Here is a 20,681-nt window from a genome sequence, read left to right on the forward strand (position 1 = left end):
AAAAATCAAATAAAATGAAACCATACAGCTGCCAGCCACCACACAATGATTTCACTTTTTATTTTTTTATGTATACACAATTTTTGTATTTCTACAAAAAAATAAGAATTCTAGACCCAGATTAAGGGAAATTTCTAGGGTACACCGTGTCACAGTAAGTTATTGACAAAGCTGGGGTTACCACTAGGAATCGTGACAACTCATATCACTATAGATCTCCTCTGTAGCTTCTTTTTCAACATCTTCTTTCTCCTCCACTCCTGTCCCTGACACATAATTAAAATGATCAGTCAGGGGAGGCACACCCAAATTGCTGTAACGTCCCTGGGCTAACCGAGCTAAAATTTTCCCTGTCAACGTTACTCAGGTCTGTCTGAGAATCTTAGCCTCCACAGTAAATCTAGTCAACCAAATTCTTTGCCTGAACTCAACCAATCTCACTTCCAAAACAATAACACAGTCACCACTCAATTGGTCAATCCCTGAAAATCCTTTATCTGAGCAAAAGCAAGCTGCTTCTGTGCTCTGTAAAGTCTGTGGAGATCCCAAAGGTTTACTGGTAAGTTCCAATTCTGCCCTTACTGGTCACATTTAGAGAGAGGCTCCTTCAGTAAGATCTATTCTCCTCCACCTTCTCTTCCCCATCTTTCTCCTTCATGAGAAACTAATCAGTGATGTTTTAAAATATAAAATACAAGGAAATACAAACCAAAAAATGAATTATACAAACATACCAATTTTAACAAAACTATTTCTAAATATTGCTAGTCAGATGTTTTCACATGTAGGCATATATTTGCTGAATTTTAATCAAGTAGGATTTTTAAGAAATAAAATTTTAGAATTTGAACACATTATACCTTTCTGTTATCATTTTATGCCTGAGTTATAATTTTTACCTCTTAAGTTCTTATGGTTACTTTTTCCCACCTAGGAAAGTACTTGTAAATTAAGGTAGTTCATATTTGTCTCTGGGCCTTTCAGATAATTTCTGTTTAGATTTTTACTTATTTGTGTTTGAATCAGTTCATGTAATTACACTGTTTTTGTTGTTACTTTCTGTCTACTATAAGAGAGAAAAATCTACCCACTTTTTGTGCTTAGATACCTCCCATCAAAAATCAACCCTGATACTCACTTTCAGAATAAGGTGCTCTTCCAGTTCAAGAATTTTCCTCCTACAGAAATCCTTTCTCTCTTGCATCAATTTCTACTTCACTAGTATGTCATTTTTTCACTTTCCAACTCTAATATCCAGTCCATCTACAACTGTCATTGGTGTTGCCTCCAAAGTATATCCCAAGTATGACTCCTTTTTACCATTTTCATTTCTACCACCCTCGTCTAATTCCTCATAGTCTTTAATGTATTTGGTCTGTGTAGAGACTTTATTTTTTAATTGATTGATTCATTTATTTATGATTTAGGTTGCCAACTGTGTAGGATATTAAGTTCATATGTGTGTATGTATGTGTTCCTGAGTTACCTATTCTGTTTAGATGAATTCATTGCTTTAATAACTAATAAGGCAGGTCCCCTTTCTTAATTCATCTTTTTCAAAGTTGACTTACCTATGTATAGACCTATATTTCCCCCCTATATTACAAATAAACAGTTTATTCAGTTTATGAAAAAATCTAACTTGAGTTTGGGAACCCAAAGTGATTAGGGATACAAATAATTTATAAATTAATTTGAGTAAATTGACTTTTTTAAAATGTTTATTTATTTTTAAGAGAGAGACAGAGTGTGAGTGGGGGATGGGCAGAGAGAGGGAGACACAGAATCTGAAACAGGCTCCAGGCTCTGAGCTGTCAGCACAGAGCCAGGTGTGGGGCTTGCACTCACAAACCACAAGATCATGACCTGAGCAGAAGCTGGACGCTTAACCGACTGAGCCACCCAGATGCCCCTAAAATTGACTTTTTATAGTAGTAACTTGACCAACTCAAGAGCACAGAATACCTTATTGTTACTTCATAATAATTTCTGTGAACTTCATGAAATCTATATTCTCCACAGAGATTTTTATGATTTTTGCTAATACCTACAAAATTTGTAATTTTATTGCTATTTTGATTGGTATTTTATTTATGGTATTTCTTTCTGGTTATTGCTGGTATAGAAAAATTCTTTTGATTTCTACAGGTTAATCTTACACTGAATAGCTTTATGGCATCTTCTGTTAATTCTGATAGTTTATCTCTTAATTTTATCATTTTTTCTTGGTAGTTCATCACATTATCTGGGTAATAAGAGATAGTAGGTGTTTCATAACTTCCTTTTGCATTTCATCACCCCTTTATTTCTTTTTCTTTTCTTGTATCATTGGCCAGGATCTAGAATTCAAAAGTTAAATAGTAGTGATGATAATGAACATCAGATTGCACTCTCTTCATATATTAAAAGGAATATATCTAAAGTTTCTCCACTAAGTATGTTTACTGTAAGTGTTTTTTAAATAAACTATAGCAGGTTTAGAAAAATTTCTTTCTGTTCTTAATATTCTAAATCTGTTTTGATCATTGTCAAATGCCTTTTCTGCAACTATTGAAATAATTTTCTAACTTTCCTCTTTCAGTCTATTAATGTAATAAATTTCTTGATAAATTTGCTAATGTTAAACTATTCATGTTTTCTTAGGGTAAATCATACTAACCTTAATATATTTTTAATATTTTTAATACACTGTTGAATTATAGTTAGTATTTTATTTAGAAAATTTGAAACTCTTTTCCTAAGTAAAATGAGTGTATGCTTTTCTCTTTTTAATTATTCTTATCTGGTTTTGAAATCAATATCAAATTACCCTGAGAAGTGGCACTTAAGGCTATAGCTGAATAACAAGGTTAGCAAATCCTTTCCTCAAAAACCAACTATAAATCTAGACAAAATTGACCAAAACAACCCTTATAGCATCTGGAAATTGACCAGTAGCCTATGTCAATCTGATAAGCATTTATGCTTGAAAAACTGCTGAACTTTGATTTAGAACAATGGGAGTCTGTGATGTTCTTCTTAAGGAAACTCCCATCTCACTCTTGTTGTTGGGTTGGTATAGAGTGTCCACCAGTTGGGCAGACTATGAGGGTCAGCAACTGCACTGTCTTATTGAAGTAATTTAGAGCAGTGGGCAACAATTGTATCCAGAGGTGTTTCCAGTAGATGTCATGATCTTCACCCAGAGTAAAGACAATGGCCTGAAGTGGTAACATGGTTGAGGCAAGCATATTTCTGGCTGGGTCTTCATATATAGGCAGCAGAGAGTAAAGAAAGGCTGAGCAATTCACAAAGTCTTCGTTGGCCATAATATTGTGCACAAGCACTTAGAAAACACACATGAAAAAATCCCAGTGGAAAGCAAATGCTGAGGTAGATGTAAATGTATTCTGAACTTTGAATGTCCTCCTCAATATACACAGGCCTATCTGTAGGGGATGGAAGCCTTACTAGCTTGAGATGTTTGAGCACAAACTGTGTCTAATCATTGGCCATCTGCTAAGCTATAGAGATATGGAAAGAAAAACCTAAAGACCCAATCTTAAAAAAATAAAAACTATAAACATTTTTTTAGCAGATGTATCAACAACTGTACATTGTGGGACAGCAAGAAATCAGAGAGTTAGCCCAGCCGAAGATGCAAATAAGCAACACAACAGCAAAAATATTCTTTATAGTGAAATCATTATCCAAAATGTCTAGCCATCAACAAAAATTATGAAATATGAAAATAGTAACTGGAATGTATGACCCCTACCCAGGGGGAAAAAAAGCCAATGGAAACTATCTGAATGCCTCTGGGGGTTAGATTTTGCAGACAAAGGCTTGAAGCAGCTATTTTAAAAGTGTTTAAATAGTTCAAACACTACTGAAATAATTAAAGGAAAGTATAATAACAAAGAATAAATAAATGCACATTTTCAGTAAATAGAGATAGAGACGGAGATAGACAAAGATAAATACCTCAAATAGAAATTCTGGAGTTGATAGCATAACTCACACAAAAAACTCAGTAGAGAGGCTCAAAAGAAGCTCTGAGGCTGCATAAAAAAGAATTAGTAAACTTGTAGAAAGATAAATAAAAATTAACAATGGAAGTAGAAAAAATATTGGTTAAAAATGGACACAAAGAATCCCTGAGGTAGTAAGCATGTCAATACATGTGCAATAGAAATACCAAAAATAAAAAAGATCAAATAAACAGAACAATTATATGAAGGAATAATGGCCTAAAATGTATCAAGTTTGATTTTTAAAAACTTACTCTTCACATTCAGTAATTGCAACAAGTCCCAAATAGTATGAATACAAAGAGATCAACACCTAGGCCTATCATGATTAAAATGCTGAAATCAAGAGAAAAAAATTTAAGTGGAAAAAGAAAAATGACACATTGTATATAATGGTTTAAATTAATGACTGGCTTCTCATCTAGAATAATGAAGGCCAGAACACAATGGTATGACATGCTCAAAGTACTGAAAGAAAAAAAATGTTTATCCATATTCTATATTCACCAAAATTAACCAATAAAAATTAAGTCAAAAAAAGACATTTCCAAATAAGTGAAATTGGAGAAAATTTATTGCCTTCAGACCTGTTTTACAAGTAATAATAGGGTAGTCTTTTATTTATTTATTTATTTTATTTTTTTTTTTTAATGTTTTATTTATTTTTGAGACAGGGAGAGACAGAGCATGAACAGGGGAGGGTCAGAGAGAGGGGGACACAGAATCTGAAACAGGCTCCAGGCTCTGAGCTGTCAGCACAGAGCCCGACGCGGGGCTCGAACTCACGGACCACGAGATCATGACCTGAGCCGAAGTCGGCCGCTTAACTGACTGAGCCACCCAGGCGCCCCTAGGGTAGTCTTTTAGATGAAAGGAAATCACTTCCAGATAGTAACTTGGATTTATAGAAAGAAGTGAAAAGAACCAGAAATGGTAAACACATGGGTTAAAATGAACTACTTTATAAATATATTTCCCTTATTTTTACCTAGTTTCTTTTAACAATATAATGTTTTATAAAGCATTAACTATAATGCTGTTTTATTGGGTGTATAGATAAAATATTTAAGATAACCATAGTACAAAGGGGAATATTTTATAAAGCATTAACTATAATGCTGTTTTATTGGGTGTATAGATAAAATATTTAAGATAACCATAGTACAAAGGGGAATAAAGGAAATGGAGCTATATAGGGGCAAAATGTCTATATTTTACCAGAATTAAATATTAATCTGTAATAGATTGGGATAAACTGGGCTGAATATGATAATCACTAGAATAAGCAGCAATAAAATGATATATATAATAAATATGTAAAATCAACAGAAGTATTAAAAAGACATACTAGAAATATTTAACCCAAAAGAAGGCAGTAGTGGAAGAACAGAGAAGTAAAAAGGGTAAGAGTATATTGAAAACAAGCAGAAACATAGCAAATATAAATACAACTATATCAATAATTATACTAAATGTAAATGACTTAAACATTCTGATCAAAAGTCAGAGATTGTTGTTTAATTAAAAAAAAGCTACTATAAACTATCTCCAATAGATACTCCTTAGATCTACAGACACAGGAGTCTGAAATGAAGAGTGATACCATGACAAGTATAACACTAGAGAGCAGGATTTGCTATACTACTATCTAACAAAATAGACATTAAGTCAAATATTATTGGAGACAAATAGGGACCTTTTATAATTTTATTTTTTTAATGTTTTTATTTTTATTTTTGAGAGAGAGAGCGTGGGCAGGCAGAGAGAGAAAGGATGACAGAGGGTCCAAAGTGGGTTCTGCAGGCTCTGTGCTGAAAACAGCGAGCCCGATGCAAGGCTCACATTCACGAACTGTGAGATCATGACCTGAGCTGAAGTCAGACACTCAACCAACTGAGCCACCTAGGTACCCCAGGACATTTTATAATTTTAAAAGTATTAATACATCAGGAGATATAACAATTATAACTGCTCTTACTCACAGAAGCTCGAAATGTGTGAAACTAAATATGCTATAAGTAAAGAAAGAGACAATTCAACAATAATAGTCAGAAATTTTAATACTCTACTTTTAAAAGTTGAAAGAGCCAACTAGAGAAAATACCATCAAAGATATAGAATACTTGAGCAACACTATGAACTAACTGAAATATAGGGAGTATTTCCCTAATGATTGCAGAAGGTACATTCTTTTTAAGAAACAATGGAACATTCTATAAGATATCTATCTCAATAAATCTATTATTTTTTTGAGAGAGAGTGAGAGAGAGTGTAAGTGGGGGAGAAGGAGGAGAGGGAGAGAGAGAGAATCTTAAGCAAGCTTCATGCTCAGCGCAGAGCCCAATGCAGGGCTGATCCCACAACCCTGGGATCATGACCTGAGCAGAGATCAAGAGTTGGGTGTTCTACCAACTGAGCCACCTAGGAGCCCGTATCTCAATAAATTTAAAAGATTTAAAATCATACAAAGTATGTTTTCTGAAAAATAGAATTGAATACAAAACCAGCAAGAGAAAGAAATTCTGGAAATTCCCAAATATTTGCATGTTAAGCAGCATACTCCTAAAAAATTGATGGATAAAAGAAACACTCCTGACAGACATTAGAACACAATTTGAATTGAATAAAATTTTTAAAAACATAGCAATTTGAAACTTGGGCATTTAGCTAAAGCATTCTATAGAGCTCTAAATGCATAAATCAGAGAAGAAAGTTCACAAGTTAATAATCTTAACTTCCGCATTAAGAAGCTTAGAAAAAGAAGAGCAAGCTAAATCTCAACCAAGCAGAAGGAAGGATATAATAAAGACTAGAGCAGAAATCTATATAATACAAAACTTTATTAAAACAATAGGAAAATTTAATAAACCAAACATTGGTTCCTTGAGACAAATCTTTAAATAAATTGACCTAAAGAGAGAGAGAGAGAGAGAAGACAATACTTAACCAAAATCAGGAATGCGATTTGGGATATCAATATATGCCCTGGAGAAATTATAAGGATTATAGTAGAGTATTATGAATAAATTTGTGCCACAAAAAAGTAGACAACTGACATGAAATGGAAAAAATCCTAGAAATAAATGAATTATTAAAAACTGACCCCAAAATTAGAACATCAAAATACATGTATAACAAGCAAAAAAATTGAATCCATGATTAAATCAAAGAAAAGTTCAGACTTTAGTGGTGATCCCCAGCAAATAATGAAAGAAGAAACAGTATCAATATTTTATAGACTCATTCAGGAAGTAGAGGTAACACCAGCCAGTATTATTTTGATACAAAATCCAAAAGAAGTGGAGCATGTGGGTGGCTCAGTCGGTTAAGCATCCAACTTGAGCTCAGGTCATATCTCAGTTTGTAGGGTTCGAGCCCTGCATCAGATTCTGTGCTGACTGCTCAGATACTGGATCCTGCTTCAGAGTCTGTGTCTTCCTCTCTCTCTGCCGCTCCTCCGGTCTATCAAAAATAAATAATAAACATTATTAAAAAGTTTTAAAAAAACAAATGAAGATAACACAACTACAGAAAAACTACTGGCAAATATTACTTATAAACGTACATGGAAAAATGTTTAACAAAACATTAGCAAACAGAATCCACAACATAAAAAAGATAAAACCATGACCAAGTAGGAATTACTCTAGGAATGCAAGATTGGTTTAACAACAGAAAATCTATTACACCACATTGATAAAGGCAAAACTACACGATTATTTTAATAGATGCAGAAAGGCATTTAACAAAATTCCACACTCATTCAAGATAAACACACTCTTTCACACACACACACACACACACACACACACACACAACTACCAATAGACAAAAACTTTCTCAGCTGATAAAGGACATCTATGATAAACCTATAACTAAAATCATACTTAATGATTAGAGGCCAAAGAGATTGAGAAGAAAGCAAAGATGGTTGTTCTTACCGCTCTTATTCAACACACCACTTCTATTCAACATTGAACTGGAGGGTATAGCCAATATAATAAGGCAAAATGTTTTAGTTAATTAAAGACATTCTGCTTGGGAAAAAAACAATTTTTTTCATTGTAGGGACATGATACTATATATAGAAAATCCAAAAAGAAAATAAACTAGAACTAATAAGTGAGTTTAGCAAGATTTCAGCATGCAAATAAATAATGCAAATTCAACTTTATTTCTGTATACTGATGAACAATCGAGAAATTATTATCAAGATGACAATTCTCCCAAAAGTAATCTATAAATTCAACATCTTCCCTACCAAAATCCTGTGGCAGTCTTTTTCTTTGGTAGAAATTGACATTCATGAACATTCATGATTCATGGAAAGAGGTCAAAATACAGTATCAATATTAACAGGAGTTGAGAACCCCCATGGACGACTTTCAAGGGTTTAAGACTTCAGCAGAGGAAGCAACTATAGATGGGATGGAAAGAGCAAGAGAACTAGAATTAAAAGTGGAGCTTGAGATCTGACTAAATTTCTACAATCTTGTGATTGAACTTGAACGGATGAGGAGTCACTTCTCATGGATGAGCAAAGAAAGTAATCTGAGCTGGAATCTACCCCTGGTGAAGACGCTGTGAGGATTGTTGAAATGACAACAAAGGACTTAGAATATTCCATAAATTTAGTTGATAAAGCAGTGGCAGGGTTTGAGAGGACTGCCTCCAATTTTGAAAGAAGTCCAAATGGCATTGCATGCCACAGAGAAATCATTCATGACAGGAAGAGCTCATCGATATGGCACACTTCCTCGTTGTCTTATTTTAAGAAATTGCAACAGCCACACCAGCTTTCAGCAACCACCACCTTGATTATCAGCAGCCATTGATACTGAGACAAGACTCTCAACTAGCAAAAAGATGAAGACTCACTGAAAATTGAGACGATGATTAGCATTTTTTAGCCAAAAAAACCTATCTTTTAATTAAGGTATGTACATGGTGTTTTTTAGACATAATGCTATTGCACTATTAAAACACTAGCATAGTGTAAGCATAACTTTTGCAGGTACTGGGAAACCAAAAAATTCATTTGACTTGCCTTATTGCAGTATTTGCTTTATGGTGGTGGTCTGGAACCAAACCTGCCATGTCTCCAAAGTATGCCTATACAAACATTTGGGCTTCAAATGAAATCCTTGAAACAACAGAAAAGCACCTATGGACTGGGAGAAAATTTCTGATTTTCATATATTCATATACTGGGTAAAAGACTTCTATCTGCAATATATAAGGACCGCTTACAGCTCAGACATAAGAAGACAATTCAATTAAAAACAGCTGTTACACTAAAAATATCTTAATGGCTAGTGCACACTTAAAAAGATGTTTTACATTGCTATTATGTAGGGAAATGCACACTAAAGCCACAATGAGGTGCCATTACACACCCACTACAATGGCTATAATCATAAAGACAAAAAAAAAAAAACAAACAAACAAAAAAAAAAAAAAAACAAAATGTTTTTAAGGTTGTGGAGAAACTGGAACACTTGCAGATTTCTGGTAAGAGTACTCGAGAGTGTAGCTACACTGGGGGCACCTGGGTGGCTCAGTGGGTTCAGCGTCTGCCTCTTGATTTCGACTCAGGTCATAATCTCAGGATCGTGGGATCAAGCCCCAAGTGGGGCTGCACGCTGAGTGTGGAGCCTATTTAAAATTCTCTCTCTCATATGCCATGCATGTGAATGTTCATAACAGCATTCTTTTTAATAATCCAAAACTAGAAATGATCTAAGTGTCTGAAAGTCCACTGATAATGGAACAAAATGAGCTACATTTATAGAATGAAATATTATTCTGAAATAAAAAGAAAGTACTACTGTTACTGTTATGATATGGATGAACCTCAAAAACATTAGGCAAAGTGAAAGCCAGAGTCAAACAATTGCATATTTATGATTCCATTTATAAGAAATATAGAGGAAAGGTAAATTTATAGTCAGAAAATTCTGTGGTTGCCTAAGGTTAGAGCTGGGAACTGGGATTAACTGTACATGGTCATAGTGGAAACCCCTTGGGGTGACAGACATATTCTAAAACTGAGTTATGGTGATGGTTGTAAAACTCCATAAATTAACCCAAAGTCACTGAATTGTACACTTAAAATTCATGAATTTTATGTTAAGTAAAACCTCAGTAAAACTGTAATTGTTTCTCAGTTTACACGCTTTCTCAATTTTTGGAATAACAAATTATTGTTATTCAATATAAGTTTTCCTCTTAATTTAAAACTTTAGAAAAATGGATTTTAAGGCTATTAGGACTGTGGCATTTTGGGGAGGGATTATCTCAGGCCAGTATATCAGTTGGATTAATGCTTTTGGTCTGTTCAACTTTTCTTATTAAACAATGGAGAGTGTTTTACACTTTTTTTTAAGCCATATCTCCATTTTGGTTTTCAGATGTTTTAGCATATGGATACTCCTAATATGCTTTTATTGTACGTATATCTCAACATTTACACAGTTATTTTCAATGGTCATTGCTTGTATTTTTTATTTCCATCTTCTCTTTCTCATATCAATTGTACTAGAAATCTATCTTACCAGCTGTTTTTGTTTATCTTCTCTATTGTTTATGTTATCTGTGTCACTCATTCTTGTTTCTTTAATCTTGTTCTCCTGCACATCTTATAATGGATTGCACAATACCTAGTTTAAAATTTTTAACTTTTAAAATTCTGTGACCGGGGTACTTAAAGATATTAATGATTATCTAAAGATTGGTACTTCAAGTGTTTCCATTTGTCATTCTTTGCCAAACATTCTTTAATTTTCCTCCCTTGCAAAGTTATTCAGTAATACATTCTTTATATTATTGATTTGATTATTTGATTTTTGCCTATTTTATATTAACTTTGATTTTATTGAATTTTGGTCAGAGAACATAGATCATATGACATTGATCCTTTGGAATTTCCTAACACTTTTTTAGTGACCTAATAAGTATTCAACTTTTATAAATGTTTCTTATGTCTTGGAAAAAGTTTATTTTCTGTGTCATGGATGTAGTTTTCTATCAAAATCTGATGGCTTAAGCATCTTAACTTTTTACTCTTGATCTATCAATTTCTGAGAAGTGCATGCTGAAGTCTGTAACTCCAGCTACTGATTTATCTAATTCTTTTTTTTTAATTTTTTAAAATATTTATTTATTTTTAAGAGAGAGAGACTGATGGGGGGGGGGGGGGGCAGAGAGAGAGGGAGACACAGAAACCCAAGCAAGCTCCAGGTTCCAAGCTGTCAGCACAGAGGCCAACGTGGGGCTTGAACCTATGAACAGTGAGATCATGACCTGAGCTGAAGTCACTTGACTGAGCCACCCAGGCACCCCTATCTAATTCTTTTTTTTTTTTTTTTTTTTTTAGTTTATTTTTGAGAGAGAGAGAGAGAAAGAGAGACAAAGAGAGACAGAGAGAGGGAGGAAGAAAATCCCAAGCAGGCTCCATGCTTTCAGCCCAGAGCCCGACGCAGGGCATGATCTCATGAACTGTGACATCATGACCTGAGCCAAAATCAAGGGTTGAATGTTCAACCGACTGAGCCACCCAGGCGCCCCCTGGTTATCTAATTCTATCACATTCTGATGGTTGTAGTTTGACATAGTTAAAGCCTGTTTAATTAACTGAATGAATACTCAGTGATTACTATGTCTTCATGTTCTGCTTTTTCTTTTACTTTATATAGAGTCCTTCTTTGTCACTTATGATGCATTTTGAACTGAATTCTATACTTTTAGTATTAATATTACTGCATCTGCTCTCTTCTTATTCATTTTTACCTTGTATCCTTTCTTATCCTGTTGTTTTAGTATCTGTGTGTTTTTTAATGTTAACTTTTCTCTTATCATCCATACCTGATTTGATCCTAATTTTTAAAATCCAATAACAAATTATATTTTAACTTGTGTGTTTAGCCCATTTACAGTTTGTTATTTCTGTTTTTCTAGGACTTGGTTCTCCTAATGTTTCATAGTTTCAGTTACCAGACTTTAATAAAAACATATTTTAAAAGTAGTCTCTTCTTTCCAGCTTTTGTGTGATGATGAGTTAAAGGTCGCATACCTATTTTTGTTCTTATTATGACTACCCTTAACCAAATATCCATATTTATAATTATTTATCACTATTGCTAACATCTTTGTTTATTGTCAATATATGTATTTTCTCCCCTAACATATGTTAGGCTAGTCTGGTTTGCTTAAAATTCCCTAAACCTCCCCCAATTTGTTATTGACCAGATGCTATTTTTGATTTGCTATGTCTATTTCTCTTTCTCTTGTTTTTTCAATTTTCATTAGTTCTAGAAATGTTCCCTATTTCTTCAAATATTATTGTCTATATATGTTTGCCTCCTTTGGGGGACTTCTAATTCTATTCACCATGTTCTTTAAATTTTTTATGTTAAATTTTGTTTTCCTTTATCATTGCCTTTTATAAGAGTTTCTTGATCTGATTGTCTGGTTCACAAATTCATTAGGTATGTGCACCTATCCTTCTTTTATTCTTTATATTGTTTTATTTATTGCCGTTTAAATATTTCCATATCTAAAACTTCCAGTTTTTTCCCATTATAACTTTTTTCCTGTTTCACGTTGAAGATGTTTTATCTCTCTAAAGCATAGTTACACTTTTGATAAATTATTTTTTTATGCATTCCAATAATTCTGCTTCAACTGATACTGAATATTGCTCACGTTACCATATTTCTTTTACCTTGTTTTGCTCCTCATGTAAACAAATATTTTTACTCTTAAGATTCCATGATAGCTTTAGTTACTTTTTCTGCTACAGTGAGTGAGATGGTGTTTAAGGCCACACTTCAGGCTCTGCCTCTCCTGTTGAGTGTAAGGATAGGAAAAGGGATGAAGCCCAGATCAGAATGTTCTGGAACCAGTGTTGCTCCTCCAGTTTGTTCCCTACTCCACAGGTTAGAAATCCATCTGTCCGCTCTCAGAATCTGTTAGCAATAGGAAGAGGTGTTCTCTGTAGGTTGTGATCTACCAGCCCTTGGAGTTTGGAGGGGGAGGAGGAAGTGGAGTAGTAACTACCTGCACCTGTTCTCATCACCTCACAGCTGGGCTCTTGATCTGCCCTGTCATCACCCTGCCAACACCTGTGACCTAGTATGCTGCCTTTGCTTTTGCTGGTGAAGGGGAATCACAGTGATTGTTCCAAGTTAATAAAATCAATCCCTATCACCCATGCTTCTGTCGTTTCTCCAGAAATGACCTTAGAGAGAAAGCCAGCAGCTCTCCTGCTTTTTCCTTCTACTTCAGCCACACTTCTTGGTGCCTCTTAAACAGGACAGTCTAGTTCCTATCACAAATCCTTTGCAATTGTAGTTTCTCTATGCCTGAAATAGTCTTCCCTCAGATCTTCAGTGGCTGGCTACTTCTTATTAATCCCATCTCACCTCAAATATTACCTTTACAGAGAGACCATTCTCGACACTGTATTTAAAATTGCCACTATTGTGGGTATTGTTCAGTTTATTTTTCATAGCATTTATTATAATTTAAAATGATCATATTTATGGTCTTTGTCTTCTCATCACAACGCAAGTGAACAAATGAACAACCGAACAAGTGAAATAACACATAGAGCCATTACTTACCCTGTTTTGCCTCTATTTTAACTTCTTCCTAAACATATGACATGAATAGTTGGGCATGTCCCATAGCTTTTCTTCACTATTCTACATTCTTTTTCCTTTTTTATTGTCTTTCCGAAGTCCTCAATGTGACCTTTGGTTCACAAATTCATTATATATTTGTATCCATTGTACTTTTATTCTTTGTATTGTGTGACATACTAGGTCACAGATCTATACATTGTAAGTTTTCCACATTTTCATTTAAAATATTTTTGTTATGACAATAACATCAAAAATTTATGTTGCCCTCTGATAACTGAAAAAATACCTAGTGTTATTATTTGCTTTTAGATAGAAATTAAATGCAAGTTAACTTGAGGTCTTCTTTAGTTAACTCATGTCACAATAGTGTTGCCAAATAAGGTTTCTCAAGTGTTCACTTGATCCCCAGCATAAATCTGTACTATGGACAGGGTGTGAATTTCCATTTGTCAGGCAAGGAGGAAAGCGAGGTTCAAAGAGGTGAAGTGAGTGGGTGGCAGGTCTGAGATTCAAACGCTGGTCTCCAGGTATCACCTCAAGCAGTTGCTCTCTCCCTGCACAGCTGTGTCCCTAAGTACATGTCGTATCACTAGAGCTGAGATTTGGGCATTTGTTCCGTCATCCAAAAAAGGTTGTTTAGTCTTATTGGCCTGATTGTCTGTGGGGAAAATGTTTAAAATAACAACAAAACAACAACAGTCGATGGTTACGAAATGCCATGCACTATTCTAAGTGCTGGGCATGTATTCATACATTGAAACCTCTTTGTAATCCTAAGAAGTTAGTAATATTGTACACGTTTTGCAAGTAAGAACACTACAGCCCAGGGGGGTTAAGTAACTCCCAAATCACAAAGCCAGTATGTGGGAGAGTTAGAATTATGAACCCAGCAATCTGGCTTCTGATCACTATCCTCATCTGTAATAATAAAAACTTTGTTACAGCCTATAGTTACAGAGAGTTTTCATATCCATTATCTACTGGGCCTCATTACTACTCTGTAGAGAAGACAGGCAGGATTTGACAGACAAACAGGAAACTAAATTTCACAGAGGTGCCTGACTTGCCCTACTGAAATCACATAGAAATTCTTTCTCCTGAAATCTAATTGTATCTCTGTTCTTGGACCATGTTTTATTATCCATGACTTTTTTAGTGTACTATAGTCTCCTAAACCTGTTTTGTTCTCCAGTGTAGTTATATTGCTGTGGGTTTAAAATATTAACTCATTTATGTACCTAAGGAATATTTTATCTCTTGTATTTTGATGTTCCTTGATAATGTCTCTTGCAGTTGAATTGCGATGATTTCAGAAAAGGAGAAAGAAATGGGGGTTTTATCTGTACTCTGGATTATGCAGCTGTTTGTGGCACTGATGGGAAAACATACAGCAACAAATGTATGCTGTGTGCTGAGAACGCGTGAGTATCGGCAGCAGACTTTCTCCCTAATGCATGCTCTCCGAATAATTACAGGACATATTTTTTTCTTATAGTCTTTAAAATGGCAGTTCATTTTGTGGGAGTTAGCCATCCATAAATTATGAGGACCACTCCTTTTACTATATTCTTTTTTAATTTTTTAATTTTTTTAATGTTTATTAATTTTTGAGAGACAGAGAGAGGCAGAGTATGAGTGGGGTGGGGACAGAGAGAGACACACACACAGAATCCAAAACAGGCTCTAGGCTCTGAACTGTCAGCACAGAGCCCGACGTGGGGCTCGAACCCACAAACTGTGAGATCATGACCTGAGCCATAGTTGGACACTTAACTGACTGAGCCACCCAGGTGTCCCTCCTTTTACTATATTCTTAGGGAAAAAAATATGTTGTGTCACAATTTATATTTTACAAAGCACTTTTGTGTGTAATTTATCAAATAGTTATCAGTGTCTCTGTGAAGTAGACATCTGATATATCTAGGTACATGCACAGATAAGTACACATGTATGTATATGCACATACATACCCATACATATACATACAGACACCTATCTATTTCTATGTGTCTAGGAGTGTATCTTTTCTCACAGAGAATTATTTAATCATCAAAGTATTTTTTTATTAAATACTCTGTAACTTATAATATTAGAGTAGATTAATTGGAACTTTTAATATTGAACTTCTTTCCATTTATTCGACCTTTGTCACATAGCTAAAGCATCTCACTGTCCAATATTTTGTCCCTCTTTGATTCTTTCTCCACCCTCAGTGCTAGTTTGGTTATCAATTGTCTTCAGTCAACAAGATGGCATACCTGCTTTTCAGGTTCTGGTTTGTGCCCTCAGTCTTGAATTGTCTACTCTTCAGTTTTTGCAAAAATGATAAGAACCAGTGCTTGAGGCTAGTAAAGGATATAATAAATATTCGGTCTTCAAGCTTCTGCAAGCTTTATCTTTCCTTGTAATTAGTATCTTTACCAAAACACAACTGAATTAAATCACTCTAGTCCCTCACATTACTCCATTTTCAGAGATGTACTCTGAAATTATGCCTTCAACTCTCACCAGTGGCCAACATAAATGAAAACACAAATAGACATTAGGGAGAACAGACAGGCTTTGTTAGATATGCATTTTGTAATACTATTATGAGCACACTGAACAGTTAATGACTACTGTGCTTTATGTGGGGATCCTGTGGTAGATTCTTTAACTCTCTGTTTTAGGTGTAAATTTCTCTCTCCTGATTTCTGGTATACTTCTTTTATAATACAGTGACAGCCATACTGCTCATTGTGTTTCTGTCTTAGCTCTGTCTGCTAGAAGACTCTGCAATAACATTAGGATTCAATTTTTTTCTTTCCCTCAGATGATATCTTTTGATATAACTTTTTTCTTATCGCTTTTAATGACTTCATTTTTCTCCTTATATTGGTCTTTTATTGTTACACAAATGCTGTGGTTTTTATCTTTTTATAAAGTAGAAAGTGTTTTTTACATTTATGGTTCTGTTTTCAGATATGGTTTAAAGGTCTATTAGACCAAATAAAATTCTTAGGACTTTAGGTACTTTCCATGACAACTAAAATATTAGCATCAACCAAACAAAGAATAGTATAGTAGCAAGTTACATCCAATAAACTTGAATTTGTATATTTAAAAAAAACCATCAATGACAGCAGCATAGTTTTTTGGGGGCATATCTAGTTACAAGATGTAGTTTTTCCCTCTCTCCTGTTATGGATCCCCTCTAGACACAGGAAGGAAAATTCTGGAAATCATATTTTCAGGTCTGAATCTTATTAGCCCTCCAACGTGATTCTATTTCTTTGACTCCAAGGTATAAACACAGGCTGTCATTATAAAGAGTAAGTCAGGAAAAGAATGCAGTGTGACATCTGTTTTCAAGGGTAAAAGAGAATCGTAATACAATGAAAATAAGTTATTTTTTGAATGGTAAGATGTTCTGTGATGCTAAACTTCTGTGTCTACTAACTTTCAATTCCAGCAAAACCAGGTCCCAAGTTGGCATAAAAAGTGAAGGGGAATGTGAGACCAGTAATCCAGAGCAGGTGAGGACAAGTGTCAAAATGGTGGAAACCCTTGGGAGGCTGACCAGAGAGAGAAAAGATGCTCTCCTCTTCCTTCTTGGGTGGGGTGTGAGGAAGGAGGCAACTTCTGCTCATTTAAACATGGCTCATTTAGATGAAAAGCAATTGATAGTTCCTGAAACTGGAACCGCTTATTTTGGTAGTGAGACCTTTCAGCTCTCTTTCTGCTTTCTATGAAAAAGAGAAATCAATCAATCAATCAATCAATCAAAACAAAACTACATTTGTAGTTGAAAGGGCATTATGCATCAGGCACTTAACCTGAATTGAAACCCTAACACTGTCACTTGCTGTCAGGAGATCTTCGGCAAATTACTTACCCACACTGTACCAGTGTTTCCATATCTAAAAGTGAGATTTGTATTAAATGGCTTTTCTCTAGGCTAAAATTCTATGCACTTGTGATGATAGGAGAAAGAAATAAGTATCTCAGACATGTCACGTTTGACTTTTTCTAGATGAATGTTTTGCCTAAGTCAAGGTTTGGTGCCCTTTCTATGCTCGTAGAGCACCTACCAAGACATTTAGCACGTCATGTATATTTTTTTAAGTTTATTTATTTATTTTGAGAGAGAGAGAGAAAGCATGAGTGGGGGAGGGGCAGAGAGAGGTAGAGAGAATCCCAAGCAGGCTCTGCACTGGCAGCCCAGAGCCCAATCAGGTGCTCAAACTCATGAATTGGTGAGATATGACCTGAGCTGAAGTCAGACGCTTAACCAACTGAGCCATGCAGGTGCCCCACACATCATATTTTAAGTGTCTCTTTGTGTCCCCCAGTAGATAGTGAGCAAATTGAGTGCAAGGACCGTGTTCTACCTTGGTTCTAGTACATACTAGGGTATCTGTGTTTAATAGTAAATGAATAGGTAAATGGGCACCATACTAAACCACATGATTAATGCAGTACTTACTAAGCTACTTCTAGGCATCTGGCACTGCTCCAGGTGGCTACTGTGCATTGGGCAGAGAAGCACTGAGAATTATAAAAATTCTGAAAACAGTGTGGAAGGCATTACAATCAGTATGGTGAATGTCAAGTTCCTTTCCCTGTTCTTCAGGATGTATGTAGTGCTTTTCGGCCTTATGTGAAAGATGGAAGACTTGGATGCACAAGGGAAAATGATCCCGTCCTTGGACCTGATGGAAAAACACATGGCAATAAATGTGCGATGTGTGCTGAGCTTTTGTAAGTATCGTCATCCCCAAGCAGGGCACGTAGGTGGACTTGGTGAGGATGCATTTGGTTGCTGTGTTGAGAACCACTCCACAGAGAGATACAGTCCTTTTCATGAAGCATATAATTCTTTGTCTTCATAAGGTGAAATAGTCCTTGCTCTCAGAGTGGCTTTTCTTTTTGATTAATGTCATCTGCTAGTGTTTCTTAAAAGAAGTGGATGAGATGATCACATTATTAAATTCAGTACTCTTAATTTGCTTAATTATAACGACAGGACAATGCACCATGTTTTATAAGGCACAATATTTTAAAATTTAGAAAGCAGTTTCATATGGAATAATCTACGTCAGTCATTTGACATGCATTGTTTCATTTGAATATGTATAGAGACTCTTCCTAAAAGTAAGTCTAATTTAAGATGATAATAATAACAATAATGTCATGTGGCTGAATTCATTATTAAAATAAAAGGTGGAACTTTATGAAAGGGAAGAATTGGGTTATCTTTTCCTGAGTGTCTGACATTGTTGTGAGTACTGAGGCTGAGATATGAAGACCATCCAGTGAGTCTTTTGAACATTCTGGCTGTTAAACAAGGTATGGACTCTCTATATGTCAGCAAGCTTTAAAATGTTCCATTTACTTCAATAGATTTAAGAGATTAATAAACTTCACACCTGCCTTTGAAAATTACAGTGTGCTCTTATGGAATTCAGGGGCACATCCTATCAGGTTTGCAAAACAGTGATTATAACCGGTTTCCAGACAGGAAATAAGCCTAATTTCCACTTTCTTATCTAGGAGGCATGTGATTTTAGTGTTCCAGCCTGCCTCAGTTCTGTGACTTTCTGTTTCTTTTCATGCACTAGCTAAAAAAGAGAATTTGACCTCTCTAACTCTTGGTTTTCTCCTCTGTAGAACTAATAATGCCCATCTCCAGGGTGAGACTGCAAGTAGGTAATAGATATGAGAGGACTTAGAAGCTCAGTTCAATGTAGCTTTTTTTTTTTTTTAACAGAGGTGCTTTTACATGAAGGCAAACAAATACTTTACAAGGTATAGAAAAGGTTTACATAAGGGCGTGGATGGCAATACTTTAAATGCTTAGTTTGGTTTCACTGTAGTCACAGCATTGTATTAAAGCTCTTAGTTCTGCCTGTTAAAGGGGATTTTCCTAACAATCTTCTGTCAATCAAGGAGTCACACCCATCTACTTTTACAGAACAGAGCTTCTAATTGACTGTCAGTGAGTCAGTTTCACACCCTTCCTTATCTTTGGCAATTTTCTGGCTCAATCAAGACAGGGAAAAGCTTGTCTCATGTAAATGGATCGGTTTAACCAGTTATGGCCAAGGATGTGAAAGTACCTAGCACAGGGATGCTGAAAATATGATTGAGCCATAAACTGACCAACAGTTTTCTTTCATAACAGCTTAAAAGAAGCTCAAGAAAATGCCAAGAAAGAAGGTGAAACCAGAATTCAACGAAGTGCTGAAAAGGTAAATTACTCACCAACATAATTTGGTTCTTGTGGCCAAAATATTAACAGACTTAGGTGTGACACTTTGAGGTAATTCAATAATGTCATTGTCCTTAATTTTTACAATAAATTGTTTCCCTTAATTTCAAACTTTACCACATTCACTATTCCTAGTATATTAATCATTAGATTCAATCTTAAAATAGCATTTCCACACCTAAAGTTCAAGCAATTTCCCTCCTTGCTTAAGAAAAAAAGAGAGAAAGAATGTAAGTCAGAAAATATGCAAATTTGGGGTGCCTGGGTGGCTCAGTCAGCTAAGTGTCCAACTTCAGCTCAGGTCACGATCTCGCGGTCCATGAGTTCGAGCCCCGCGTCGGGCTCTGGGCTGATGGCTCAGAGCCTGGAGCCTGCTTCCGATTCTGTGTCTCCCTCTCTCTCTGTCCCTCCCCCATTCATGCTCTGTCTCTCTCTGTCTCAAAAATAAATAAACGTTAAAAAAAACTTAAAAAAAAAAAAAAGAAAGAAAAAAAAGAAAACATGCAAATTAAGTTCTACTTAATTTCCCCCAGACTTCTCTCTGGTTTAGTGTAGATTAATTTTGCTTTGAATAAATTTTTTTAATGCAACATAAATATAGACAGAATAACTTCTAAATAAGTCTAGAGTTTTTTATTTTTATTTTATTTATTTTTTATTTTTTATTTTTTTTCAATATATGAAGTTTATTGTCAAATTGGTTTCCATACAACACCCAGTTAGAGTTTTTTAAACAGTATATCACTGGTGTATTTTATATATGATCCCACTGATACA

The 20,681-nt window shown here is 35.0% G+C and overlaps 1 protein-coding gene across 1 annotated transcript in view; it reads left to right on the top strand.

The window, feature by feature from the left end:
• The window catches only part of SPINK5 (serine peptidase inhibitor Kazal type 5), a 74,566-nt gene that overhangs the window by 8,199 nt on the left and 45,686 nt on the right, over positions 1–20,681 (top strand). The window contains exons 5-8 of the mRNA XM_049648878.1: positions 14,948–15,075; positions 17,106–17,169; positions 18,267–18,394; positions 19,818–19,884. Of these exons, the coding sequence (XP_049504835.1) occupies positions 14,948–15,075; positions 17,106–17,169; positions 18,267–18,394; positions 19,818–19,884 (387 nt within the window). The remainder of the gene's footprint in view (positions 1–14,947; positions 15,076–17,105; positions 17,170–18,266; positions 18,395–19,817; positions 19,885–20,681) is intronic.

Source organism: Panthera uncia (assembly GCF_023721935.1).
Source record: "Panthera uncia isolate 11264 chromosome A1 unlocalized genomic scaffold, Puncia_PCG_1.0 HiC_scaffold_17, whole genome shotgun sequence".
In the NCBI taxonomy this organism is placed as follows: domain Eukaryota; kingdom Metazoa; phylum Chordata; class Mammalia; order Carnivora; family Felidae; genus Panthera; species Panthera uncia.